The sequence below is a fragment of the Argiope bruennichi genome, chromosome 3, assembly GCF_947563725.1.
Source record: "Argiope bruennichi chromosome 3, qqArgBrue1.1, whole genome shotgun sequence".
Taxonomy (NCBI): Eukaryota; Metazoa; Arthropoda; class Arachnida; order Araneae; family Araneidae; genus Argiope; species Argiope bruennichi.
Genome location: NC_079153.1, coordinates 76,669,593 through 76,681,217, shown reverse-complemented (window position 1 = coordinate 76,681,217; position 11,625 = coordinate 76,669,593). Strand labels below are relative to the sequence as shown.

Genomic DNA, 11,625 nt, shown 5'->3' with positions numbered 1-11,625 from the left:
GAATTTAACACTCATTCTAGTAGCTTTGGCAAGAGCTGCGTTAATATGACTATTAAAGCTTAATTGAGCCTCTAAAACTAACCCTAAGTATTTATATTCATTTACGAAGAGGACGAGTTGGCCGAAAATTTGGATAGGGGCTAAGTCAGGCATTACCAATTTTTTTAAAAAATAGGAGGCACGAGCATTTATTTGGGTTGACTTTTATTTTCCAGCCGCCAAGCCAGTTCTGTAAAACGATAATGAATTGTTCTATGATTGCATTGATTGTGTGTGGATCCCTATGCTGTGTGAGAATGGCAGTATCGTCTGCAAAAATTGCTAAGTGACAATTTCTAACTCTCGGTAGACAGTTAATGTAAATGTTGAAAAGAGTTGGAGAAAGTGAACTCCCTTGCGCACAACCGCTCAGGATTGGTCTGGAGGAAGAAATTACATCGTTTACTCGTACACGAAAATTACGAGAGAGTAGGTACGAGAGTAAAATTTTGCCAAATTGTGCCGAAAATCCAAGTCGCATGCACTTGAGTAAAAGCTCTTCATGCCAAACTTTATCAAAGGCTTTGGCTAAGTCCAGAAAAAAGTGCACCTGTGGTTTGAGTCTTCACAAAGCCGTCGTGAATCAATTCTGTAACACGAATTAGCTGGTGATTTGTCGACAGAGTTTTCCGAAATCGAAATTGTTCGGAAATTATTATAATGTTGTCGCTGAAGAATTGATTCATGAGTTTGAGAAGCACTGATTTGTACACTTTGCTCACTTGAAAATTTTGAGGTAGAATCAAATCAGAGTTTGGTTTTGGAATAGGGACAACCACAGCTGTTTTCCAGCAATCGGGAAAATAACAAAGTTCCATTTGTTTGTTTATTAAAAAAGTTAAATATAAAATAAATCTAGGAGGATGATTTTTAATTATGCGATTTGTAATTAGGTCCAATCCTGCCGATTTATTCGGCTTAACGTTTTTCATAAATTCTATAAATTCCGTCTGAAGAACGGGCTCGAGTTTGTTTACATATTCAGGTGTCAAAAAATTCTTCAGCTGGTCTGTGACGCATTTCGTCAGGGGGGAAGGGTTGACAGCCACGCGTTCGCATATGGCGCTAAATGGTCTTGTACACTGTCCGCCAAAACTTCCACCTTTTCGATTGGAGCAAGGGGAAGGTGGTTCAGTTCGTGGTGTTTCTATTGGTTCTTCAAGGTCAGACTATTTCCGGAAGGGTAGCGGCAGGAAAATTGTGTAATTTCGTTCATAAAAATTAGCGGTGATCTTATTTCTATTGTATGTATCAATAGTATGACATGATTGATATTCACAAATGTTGACCTAATCCTCTGAGAAATGAATGGGGTACGGCAAATTTATCAACTATCCGATTTCTTATATTTCCTGCAGAAGAGGAACGAGAGCGCACTTTTTTATTCTTATTAATATTTCCGTATTTTCTGTATTTTCAATAAGAATAAAGAAACTTTTGTATTGCTTGAAATTCAAACCATAATTCAGAGAATTGTTTTTTTATGTTTTCAAATTTCCTAGTAAAAAAGTCCGAATATTTTTTTTTTTTTTTGGATAAATAGTTGAATATTTACAAATCAATAGCTATAAACTTTGTAATAGAGACTTTAGATTCGTTGTGTTAAACTTTTTGTAATTTTTTTCTACTTTAATTTTTAAAAAATTTAAATTTCAACATTCGTAATAAATCCAAAACTAAATTAATTCGTTTGTAGATGATTCACAAGTGAATGTTTTGTTACATCAGATTTTCATAATATTTGTTTTTTTTTAAGAGCAAGAAGAATACAAGAAGAATTCTAGAAGAATACAATATCGTTTTCAGTTCTCAACATTTTAATAGGCTGTGTAATTTAGATATTATAAATTGTAGAATCTTGACTTCATCCAGACAGAAATAGTGACAAAAAAGTGTCATATATGTGATGAAACAAATTGGCATGTTGTTCTAGTTTTTTAGGTTACCCTTTTACTCGATTAGAAACAGTCAGTACAGACCTCAACATTCTAAAACTGACTGCGTAGAGAATATTTCAACTTTAATAAGTGAACTTCATGCAAAATACAAGATCGGCTTCTAAAATCAAACAAACAGGCCCTTCCTGAGGAAAAATCAAAACTTCCTTTTCTGAAAAATGTTGTTTGGAGAGACGATTATTGCTTTGTTCTAGATAGAATCCTTAATTTTTAAAATTGTCACATTTAGAAAAGTGAAACCAATTCTTCGTGCAAGAAATTCCTTATCAATCGCAGTTTCCTGTTCTTATGTTACATGCTGCTGTTTTTGGAAGTTCTTTAGTTGGTCCCATTTTCAACAAAAGTATACTGTATAGTACCGATCGATTCAGTTAATTTTTATTGGCATTATATCTAAACTAAGAAATGAATTAACTTTATCAGTGTATATTCGATATTTGTTGTTCATAATATGCAGTTGCATTTGCCGGATAGATATAATATGCTGGAGACTTTTTTGTATTTCTTTCTTTCTTGTGTTTCAAACTATAAAGATAATAATGATTTTCTTTAGTTAGTAACCGGCTATAAAATATTTCAGGTATCGAAAACACAATACAAAATGTTATCTAAGAAAGTAATTTTTATAATAATTTTAATTATTAAATAGTAATTCAGCAATTTTAATAGTAAAATTAAAATAATTTTTAAAATAAATTTTAATATAACAATTATTAAGTGTTAAAATATGCAATAACTTTAAAAATGATATAATGTTTCAACATTTCTCACTGCTTTGCTGTATTAAAAAAAACGACACATCAAATATTTTTAAAAAAAATCTTTTTTTTTTTCTTTTTTTTTTTGTAAATAATGAGTATTCATTTACAATTATATTCCCTTAAATTGTATTTACACACATTTATTTACAATTAATCTGTCAGAAAATATCTCTTCAATGAATGAACGAAGATAGTTAGAACCATAAAGCTCGCAAGGATATTTTTACGTTTTAATACTTACTCAATATTAAAAAAGATAGTAAGTAACATACAATTATATACTTTATTTTAAGTCCGTCCCTTCTGAATAAGTTCTACTTTTAATGTCCCATTTGAAATCAAAAAATGAAATTGAGCATCAATGAAATAGGGTATTATCAAAACAAAATTTTCGAAATAAAGCATTAAATTTATATTTCATGATTTTTTCTATTTAAATTTTTACTCCAAAATATAGTTTTTAATAAAAAACAGATGAAACATTTTCTTCAAGGATTAATGTTTTTTTAACAACTACAAACTCCATTTTATTTATTCGAAAGCAAATCTTTTTAAATGGTATTTTATATTTTTTTCCCTTTTCTTTCCTGCTTTAGAATCACAAAATATTTATCGTGAGCAGAATTATTTTTCCAAACGGGAGAAAGTAATCAATTTCAAGAATTTCTCTAATCATTGATAACGGTGTATGTTTTTTTCATTTTACTCTTAGAAAGGTGCATTGCTATTACTTAAAAAAAAACTAATAGCAATCTTTAGGTATTCATGAATATGGATATAATGAATATAAATTCTTATCCCTAGAAGACAGTTGGTTAAAGCGTTTCATTGAAGAACCATAAGCTTTATAAAATATGAAACCGCCTTAATCATTCTATTATAATTATATAGCAAAATAAACGCAATGTATGAATGTTAAAAATGATAATTTTACCAAAATTAAATTATTTCATAATTACGACTAAGAAATTTTTAATTATTTATAAAAATAGCAGACATTTTCCTTAAAATAATCTACTATTTCTTTTCTATTTAGTCACTTGGAGATATTTTAATTAAATTTTATGATATTTTTCAGAATAAGTCTTTCAAAAAAAGAATGCATGCTTAAAAGCCTCCCATGAAATTTAAAATATATATATATATCCTTGTGAGGAAGTGCCTACCATTGGCGAAAAACTGTCCCAAACGGGGATGTTACGGATTGTACATAGATGGCGTTCCCGCCTGTTGTTTATTTCCTGTTTGTAAATATCCACCCCCGAGAACGGGGACTTGCGTGGCAGGCACGGACCCCAGCGGTAATGGAATTTACCCTGAGCTTTAAACTCTGTTGTTATTGTTAATAAAAAATATCTAAAGGCACCGAGAGTTGGAATTTCTTCATTAAGCACCACCACTGACCACAGTTGCAACATGGTGCATCGGCACGGAAATTAATCAAGATTGGATACGGGTAAGACCTTTGATATTTTATTTAAGCATGGATAAATTAACAAAGATAATAGAAAAGAGAAGCAGCGTCACTAAGCTACTAAAAAGAGCGCATGTAGCTCTGGAGGAAGAAAAAGAAAAAAGCGACTTAAATACTTTGGAAGAAATCCTTGAACTTTTAGGAACTAAAGAGGAAATTTTAAAACAATATAACCAAGAAGTAGAAGACCTTATTACCGATCCAGAAAAATTCAAATCGGAATTAAAAGGATGTGAAGAATATGAGGATAAAATATTAACAGTCAAAATTAAATTGAGGTGTCATCTAAAGCAAGTCACCGTAAATACTTCTGCCCAGGAATCTAATTCGAGCCTAAACAAATCAATAAATGCAGTTTCGGCTCTGAAACTACCTAAATTAGAAATTCCACGTTTTTCTGGCGATACAAATTTCATGGAATTCCTTAATTGCTATAATAGTGCAATCGGATATAATGACTCCTTAACTAAAATAGAAAAATTTCAATACTTAAAATCGTTGCTTTCTCCCCCCGCATACAACGTAGTTGCTGGATTTGAGTTAAATGAAAAGAATTATGATTCTTGTATTGAGCTTTTAAATCAACGCTATGGGCGTAAGGATTTCATCATAAATTCCTATATGTCTAGACTACTAAATTTAGAGCCCGTTAGAAATTCCTCCCATGTTAAAGGCTTGCGTAGATTGCATGACGACATTGAAATAAATATAAGAAATTTAAAATCTCTAGATGTTACGGAGGGATCTTATGGTCATTTGTTGAATCCTTTATTATTAAAATTATTGCCCCAAGATTTGGTCTTAGATTTTCATCGGAAGCGCAGTAAGGATAATAACTGTGAGGTTTCGGAAATTATGGATTTCTTAAGAAACGAAGTTGAATCGAGGGAAATTGGTGAGTCGATTATTAGTAACCCAAAAAGTTCTGAAACTCAACGCACCTTTTCTCCAAATTATAATAGGCATCAAAAAAATTATTTGAGGCCAAAAAATGTTTCAACCGCCGCGGCATTGCATACCCAGGTAAAAGATGTTTGTATATTTTGCGACTGCGTAAACGGTCATGATTCAATAAGTTGTAAACTTTTGAATATTGAAGAAAAAATAAATAAACTTAAGATTGAGGGTAGATGTTGGAATTGTTTTAAAAAAAATCATATGAGCAGATTCTGTAAATCAGGTATCGTGTGTAAAAAATGTTCTTCTAAATTTCACCATGAATCAGTATGTAGAAAAAATGATAACACTCTTAGCAGTGTGAGAAACGTAGCTGGAAGGCAAACTGAAATCTCAAGTAATTCTCATAATTCTCCTTCGATGTCAAATAAAATTGCTGAAAATATTTCAGTGTCGCATAGTAATATTAATGCGAAAAATAAAGCCTTTTTACAAACTTGTTCAGTCTTTGCTAGTTCGGATAAAAGGTCGGTATTAACAAGTGCTATTTTGGATAGCGCTTCTCACAAGAGTTTTATCTCGGCTAAATTAGCTAAAGCGTTAAATCTCAAACCAATAAGATACGAAGAGCTCGCAATATATTCTTTTGGCCAAACTACGGCTCATAAAAAACGATATCCGGTCGTATGCTTGAAGCTTGAGAATAGGCATGATCGAACACAATTTTATATGCTCGAAGCTCTTGTAATAGAAATAATTTCTAACTTGTCTTTAAACATTCCAGACGACTCTATTTTGAGCGAGTTGAAGACAAAAAACATACAACTTGCCGACTCATTTGACAAGGGGGTTCCGGTGTAAATTCTAGTGGGCAGTGACTCCTTTTGGGAAGTTGTTTATGACCAACGGGAAAGGGTCTGTCAGAACACCTGGGTCATAAATTCAGTCTTCTGGTGGCTAATAGGGGGTGTCGGTAAGAGGGACGATTCGACTGAAAGTTGCGAAAATGTTTGTTTGGTAATGGATTCTTCTTCTATTTTGTTTTCTGAATAAATTTTGGGAGATAGAGGAATTTCCTAACGAAATACGAGGCCTTTCTGAGAGGGATGATCATTTGATTAAAACCTTAGAAAATAATTTGAAATTTAATGGAAAACGGTATGTTTGCAAATTAATGTGGAAAGATAATATGGGACCTCCAGTTGAATTGGATTCTAATTTTGAAGTTGCGGAAAGGCGCTTTAATTCATTGGAAAGGAAATTAAATAAAAATCCCGAAATTGCGGACCAGTACAAAAAAATTGTTAAGGATCAATTAGAATGCGATATTGTCGGAAAATGTGTTTATAAAGACACTCGGACGGGATATTATATGCCTCACAGAGCGGTTATCCGTGACGATAAAGCTACGACTCAAGTAAGAATAGTCTATGATTGTAGTAGTAAGGGAGGGGAAAATAAAAAATCTTTGAATGATTCACTTGAGACAGGAGTTAATCTTAATGCCAATTTATTGGATGTTATTCTTAAATTTCGGGAAAATCAAATTGCGTTTTGCGGAGATTTAGAAAAGGCATTTCTTATGATAGAGATTGCAGATGAAGATAGAAAATATCTAAAATTTTTATGGTTTCCGGACGATACGGGCGGCTCAAAGCAAGTATTTAATTTTAATCGTCTTCCCTTTGGCTTAACTACATCTCCCTTTGCTTTGGCTTGCGTTTTAAAATTTCATATAAGGAAATTTAGAGATAAATATCCTAAATGTTGTGAAATGTTAAATTCTCTATATGTCGATGACTTATATTATGGAGCAGATACCGCGCAGGATGCTTATCAGTTAACTTCTTCTGCTATAGATATATTACGCTCCGCCGGGTTTAATTTAAGGAAATTAAGAACTAATTGTGTCGAGTTAAATAAACTTTGGTTTGAGAATGGGTATAAAGAAAATACTGATCATGGGCAAGGATCGGGTTTCTTAGGATTGAATTGGGATCCAATTGAGGACGAGATTAAGTTGAATTTAAAAGATGTTAGGAATTCCTTGGAATTTGGAATCAACAACGGAACTTCTAAAAGACATGTGCTGAGAGTAATCTCTCAAGTTTTCGATCCTTGTGGACTAATCAGCCCTTTTGTAATCACAGTTAAAATTCTCATTCAAGAATTATGGAAAAGGAGCCTCGAATGGGATGAACAGCTACCACAGGATTTGGAAGAAAAATGGAACACTTGGTGCTCTGAACTCTCTGCTATAGATAACTTGCGGATTGAACGAAAACTGTTTACGAAATTAAGAACGAATGACATTTCACTCCACATCTTCTGTGACGCTAGTCCTAAAGCCTATGGGGCTGTGGCGTATTTCCGATACATCACCGAAGAAGGAAGTGCTAAGGTGAGCTTTATTATGTCTAAAAGTAAGGTTGCTCCTTTGAAAACCTTAACCCTTGCGAGATTGGAACTGATGGCAGCACTCATCGGTGCTCGCTTAGCGAAATACTTGCAGGACACCTTTCCATCTTTAATTAAAAGAATTTATTTATGGAGTGACTCGAAAATTGTTATCCATTGGGTGAAGGGATCGGCAAAAATATGGAAACCCTTTGTGTGTAACAGAGTAACTCAGGTACAGTTACTTACTTCTCCGCTCTGTTGGAACCATTGTAGTGGATCGGAAAACCCTGCTGATTTAACTACGAGAGGGGAATCGGCGAAAGCATTTCTCTCAAGTTCTCTTTGGTGGACGGGACCTGAGTGGCTGTCTCGGCCGGTACATTCGTAGCCTGTGCAGTGTTCGTCAATTCTCTCTGATTCCATTTGTGATAAAGAAATATTTTCCTCAGAGCGACGGAGAACTGAAACCGTCAACACAATGGTTGTTACTACCAATGTTGATGACTGTATTTCAAGCTGTATTAACATTGATAAATACAGCAATCTTCGAAAACTTTTGCGTGTTACAGCTTTCGTGAAAAGGTTTATGAACAATTCTAAACCTCGTTCTTTAAAATTTAGTGGACCTCTTAGTGCTTTCGAACTTCAGGAAGCCTTACATTCTTGGATCAAGGCTACTCAAATAAAATATTTCGGAGCTGAAATTCACCAGCTTCTTTCTAAGAGTGTCATCTCCAAGGACTCGTGCGTATATAATCTGAGTTCTGAACTCGATGAAAATAATCTGCTGCAATTGAAGGGTCTTCTGCAGTTTTTTAGAGGTGACATGAGGGCGAAGCATCCTTGGCTTCTCCCATCCAACGATAAATTTGTAAAATTACTGATATTGGATGCTCATTTCAAAATGGGCCATTTAGGTGTTGAAGGTACCTTAACTCACTTGCGCGAACAATTCTGGATAATCAAAGGTAGACAATTTGTAAAAAAGGTATTGAATGACTGTCTCATATGTAGACGTTTTAAGGTAAAGACTGGAGAACAGGTGGTAGCTCCACTACCTCCTGACAGAATTCTAGAACATTCACCATTTGATGTATCTGGCGTAGACTTTGCAGGACCTTTTTTTGTGAATGACTCTAATGATAAGTGTTATCTGATAATATTTACTTGTGCTGTAGTAAGAGCTGTTCATTTAGAATTAGTTAATAATATGAGTACTGATTCATTTTTATTAGCTTTTAGGAGATTTATTTCTCGTAGAGGTTTGTGTTCTGTAATTTACTCTGATAATGCTAAAACATTTAAAAAGGCAAATTCTGAATTAAGTAAATGGTGGAAATATATTAATAATCCTGAAGTTAAAAATGTATTTGCCTCCAAAGGTATTGTTTGGAAATTTATTGTTGAGAGGAGTCCATGGTGGGGAGGTTTTTGGGAAAGGCAGATACGTACAATTAAAACTTGTTTAAAGAAGATTATTGGCAAATCAAGTCTTTCTTTTAAGGAATTAGAAACCATTTTTTTAGAAATTGAAGCTATTGTTAATTCTAGGCCTATCACGTATCTGTACAATGAACCTTCCGAACCTTCACCACTCACTCCTTCTCATTTTCTAATTGGGAAAAGATTAGCATCTTTACCAGTAATACAATCTAAAATTGAGGAATTAAATGTAAATAGAGATTCTTTAACAAAAAGGATTAAATATCAACAACCAATTTTGAATCATTTCTGGAATAGGTGGAGAAAGGAATATTTGCTTAATTTGAGATCAGCTTATATCTCTCCACAGCCAGGTAAGATTTGTTCATTTAAGGTAAATGATGTCGTTTTAATTAATGATGAGCGTTATCCAAGGAATATGTGGATGATAGGAAGAATTTTGGAGTTGTGTCCAGGACGAGACGGACAAGTTCGTTCTCTTCTCATCAAAACTCCCAAAGGAAACATAAAACGCTCAGTTCAACTTGTTTGCAATTTAGAGATAAATCCTTAAATATATATGTTTAGTTAATAATTGTATTGTTTGTATATGGTATTGAAATTTAATTCATAAATTTTCATTAATCGGAAGAATATTTTATATTATTGTAATGTTATGATTTATGCATTTCTATTTTTCATCTTGTTTACGATTATATTTGTAATATGGAAAATGAACTTATGTAAGTTCAGGTGGGGAGTGTTACGGATTGTACATAGATGGCGTTCCCGCCTGTTGTTTATTTCCTGTTTGTAAATATCCACCCCCGAGAACGGGGACTTGCGTGGCAGGCACGGACCCCAGCGGTAATGGAATTTACCCTGAGCTTTAAACTCTGTTGTTATTGTTAATAAAAAATATCTAAAGGCACCGAGAGTTGGAATTTCTTCATTAAGCACCACCAGTGACCACAGTTGCAACAGGGGAAGAGTAAAATTTAGTTAGATTTAGGGAAAGACGGTAAAGAGAAAGGAAACCCCCACTCTCTAATGGGAAAATGGGTAAAATTCTTTGAAAAGAGTGGACATTACTACAGGTGTGGTTTGATTTATGACTAGCCATGCATCTTTGCTTTCAGAAATCCTATATCCGTGATCTATTGATAATGAAAACTCATGTATATTCTTAAGGAAAGTTCTACCTTTCAGCTCATTGTACGCTGGAACGTTGAAATAGATCTGCTAAGCATTGTTCAAGCAAATGCTCCCCATCTGCTGTAAGGGCTTTTCTTTGACAGAAAAATATATTAGATAATATGGGCATCTAACAGAGTAATGTTTAAAATCTACTGAACTATATTATTAGATCTTGACTGGGGTCGCCAAAAGAACATAATGGCAAACATATTATATTTTTAAAAAAAGTTTAATTATTTTTCGGAACAGATTTGAAATTAAATTTGGATTAGATAGACAAAATCTAATTAAAATTTGTCTGTGTGGCTGTTGGGAAATGTAATTCAAAGTGACATCTTTTTCCCTATTAATATCAGAATATAAAAAAAATGTGCAAAAAGAACTCCTCCACACCTCACAATATCTGAGCTTTCACAATCTACTGGATATTTACAGTTATCAGATGATCCTTCGCAAAATTGTAATCAGTTTTAATGTCGCAGTACATATCAGCAAGAACTGTCACTCAAAAATATAGCATATGTACTTGAATATTCGATTTAAGTTGTAAATTTTACTTGCTTATTTATTTTTCTTACATAATTGGTTTTTCTGTAGTAAGTAAGAGACTAGAGTTTCTTAAATAATGATTACTTTTCTGATCCTATTTTGATAACTACAATGCGCTTGCATCATCTTAGAATAACATAAGCTCAATTGCATGGATAGCATTTCCGTGTATCTTGCTTATAAACCTGCATCAAATCCATTTTGTTTACTAAAAATATGCACAGTATTAGCCATTAAGTAAATATTTATTTTTTCAGAGGATTTGTTGAAATTTCTTTTTTACTTCGTATTAAAAAAAAAAAAAAACTTAATATTTTGGAAATTTTTGTTTAAAAGGACTCTACAATTAATTTTTAACTTAAAAAAATTTTTTAATGATTATTTTTGGTTTGTATTTATTTAAATGCAAGATCTCCATTTCGTGATCTTCAAATTAAAAGATCTAATTCAGAAATCTTGTTATTATTTTTTATACAATGTATTTTTAATATATTATTTCAAATTCTTATCATTTTACGTTAATAAAATATCTGCATTGTTATTAAAATTATGATTTGTTCGGCCATATCATGCAACTTAAGGAATTACTTCATTTATTCTCGTAACAAAAATTTATATTACCATTAGAAAATAAATGATTATCTATAATCTTACACATTATGTCATTAACTTTCTTTATTTAGAATACTTTTTACTGTTTTATTATTTAAAAAATAGTATCATTTTTAAACAACAATTTTAAATTTAGAAAATATTATCGGCCAATGCAAATCAGAAATTATGCATCTTTAAAACTTTTGAATGCATTATAGGCTTGCTATATTAGACTCTTAGGATTAGATTAAAACAATTTATATACAAAAATATTAAATATCTTATAGGGTATTCCTCATGGGCACAAGAATCCAAAGGTTTGAAAATACATTTC

At 32.5% G+C, this 11,625-nt stretch overlaps 2 protein-coding genes across 2 annotated transcripts; both read left to right on the top strand.

The window, feature by feature from the left end:
• Positions 1-6,318: 6,318 nt before the first annotated feature.
• On the top strand, positions 6,319-7,917 carry LOC129962888 (uncharacterized). The gene has a single exon (XM_056076888.1). The coding sequence runs from the start codon at positions 6,319-6,321 to the stop codon at positions 7,915-7,917; it is 1,599 nt and encodes a 532-aa protein (XP_055932863.1).
• Positions 7,918-8,433: 516 nt separating this feature from the next.
• LOC129962886 (uncharacterized) lies at positions 8,434-9,525 on the top strand. Its single transcript, XM_056076887.1, has one exon. The coding sequence runs from the start codon at positions 8,434-8,436 to the stop codon at positions 9,523-9,525; it is 1,092 nt and encodes a 363-aa protein (XP_055932862.1).
• The last annotated feature ends 2,100 nt before the right edge of the window (positions 9,526-11,625 follow it).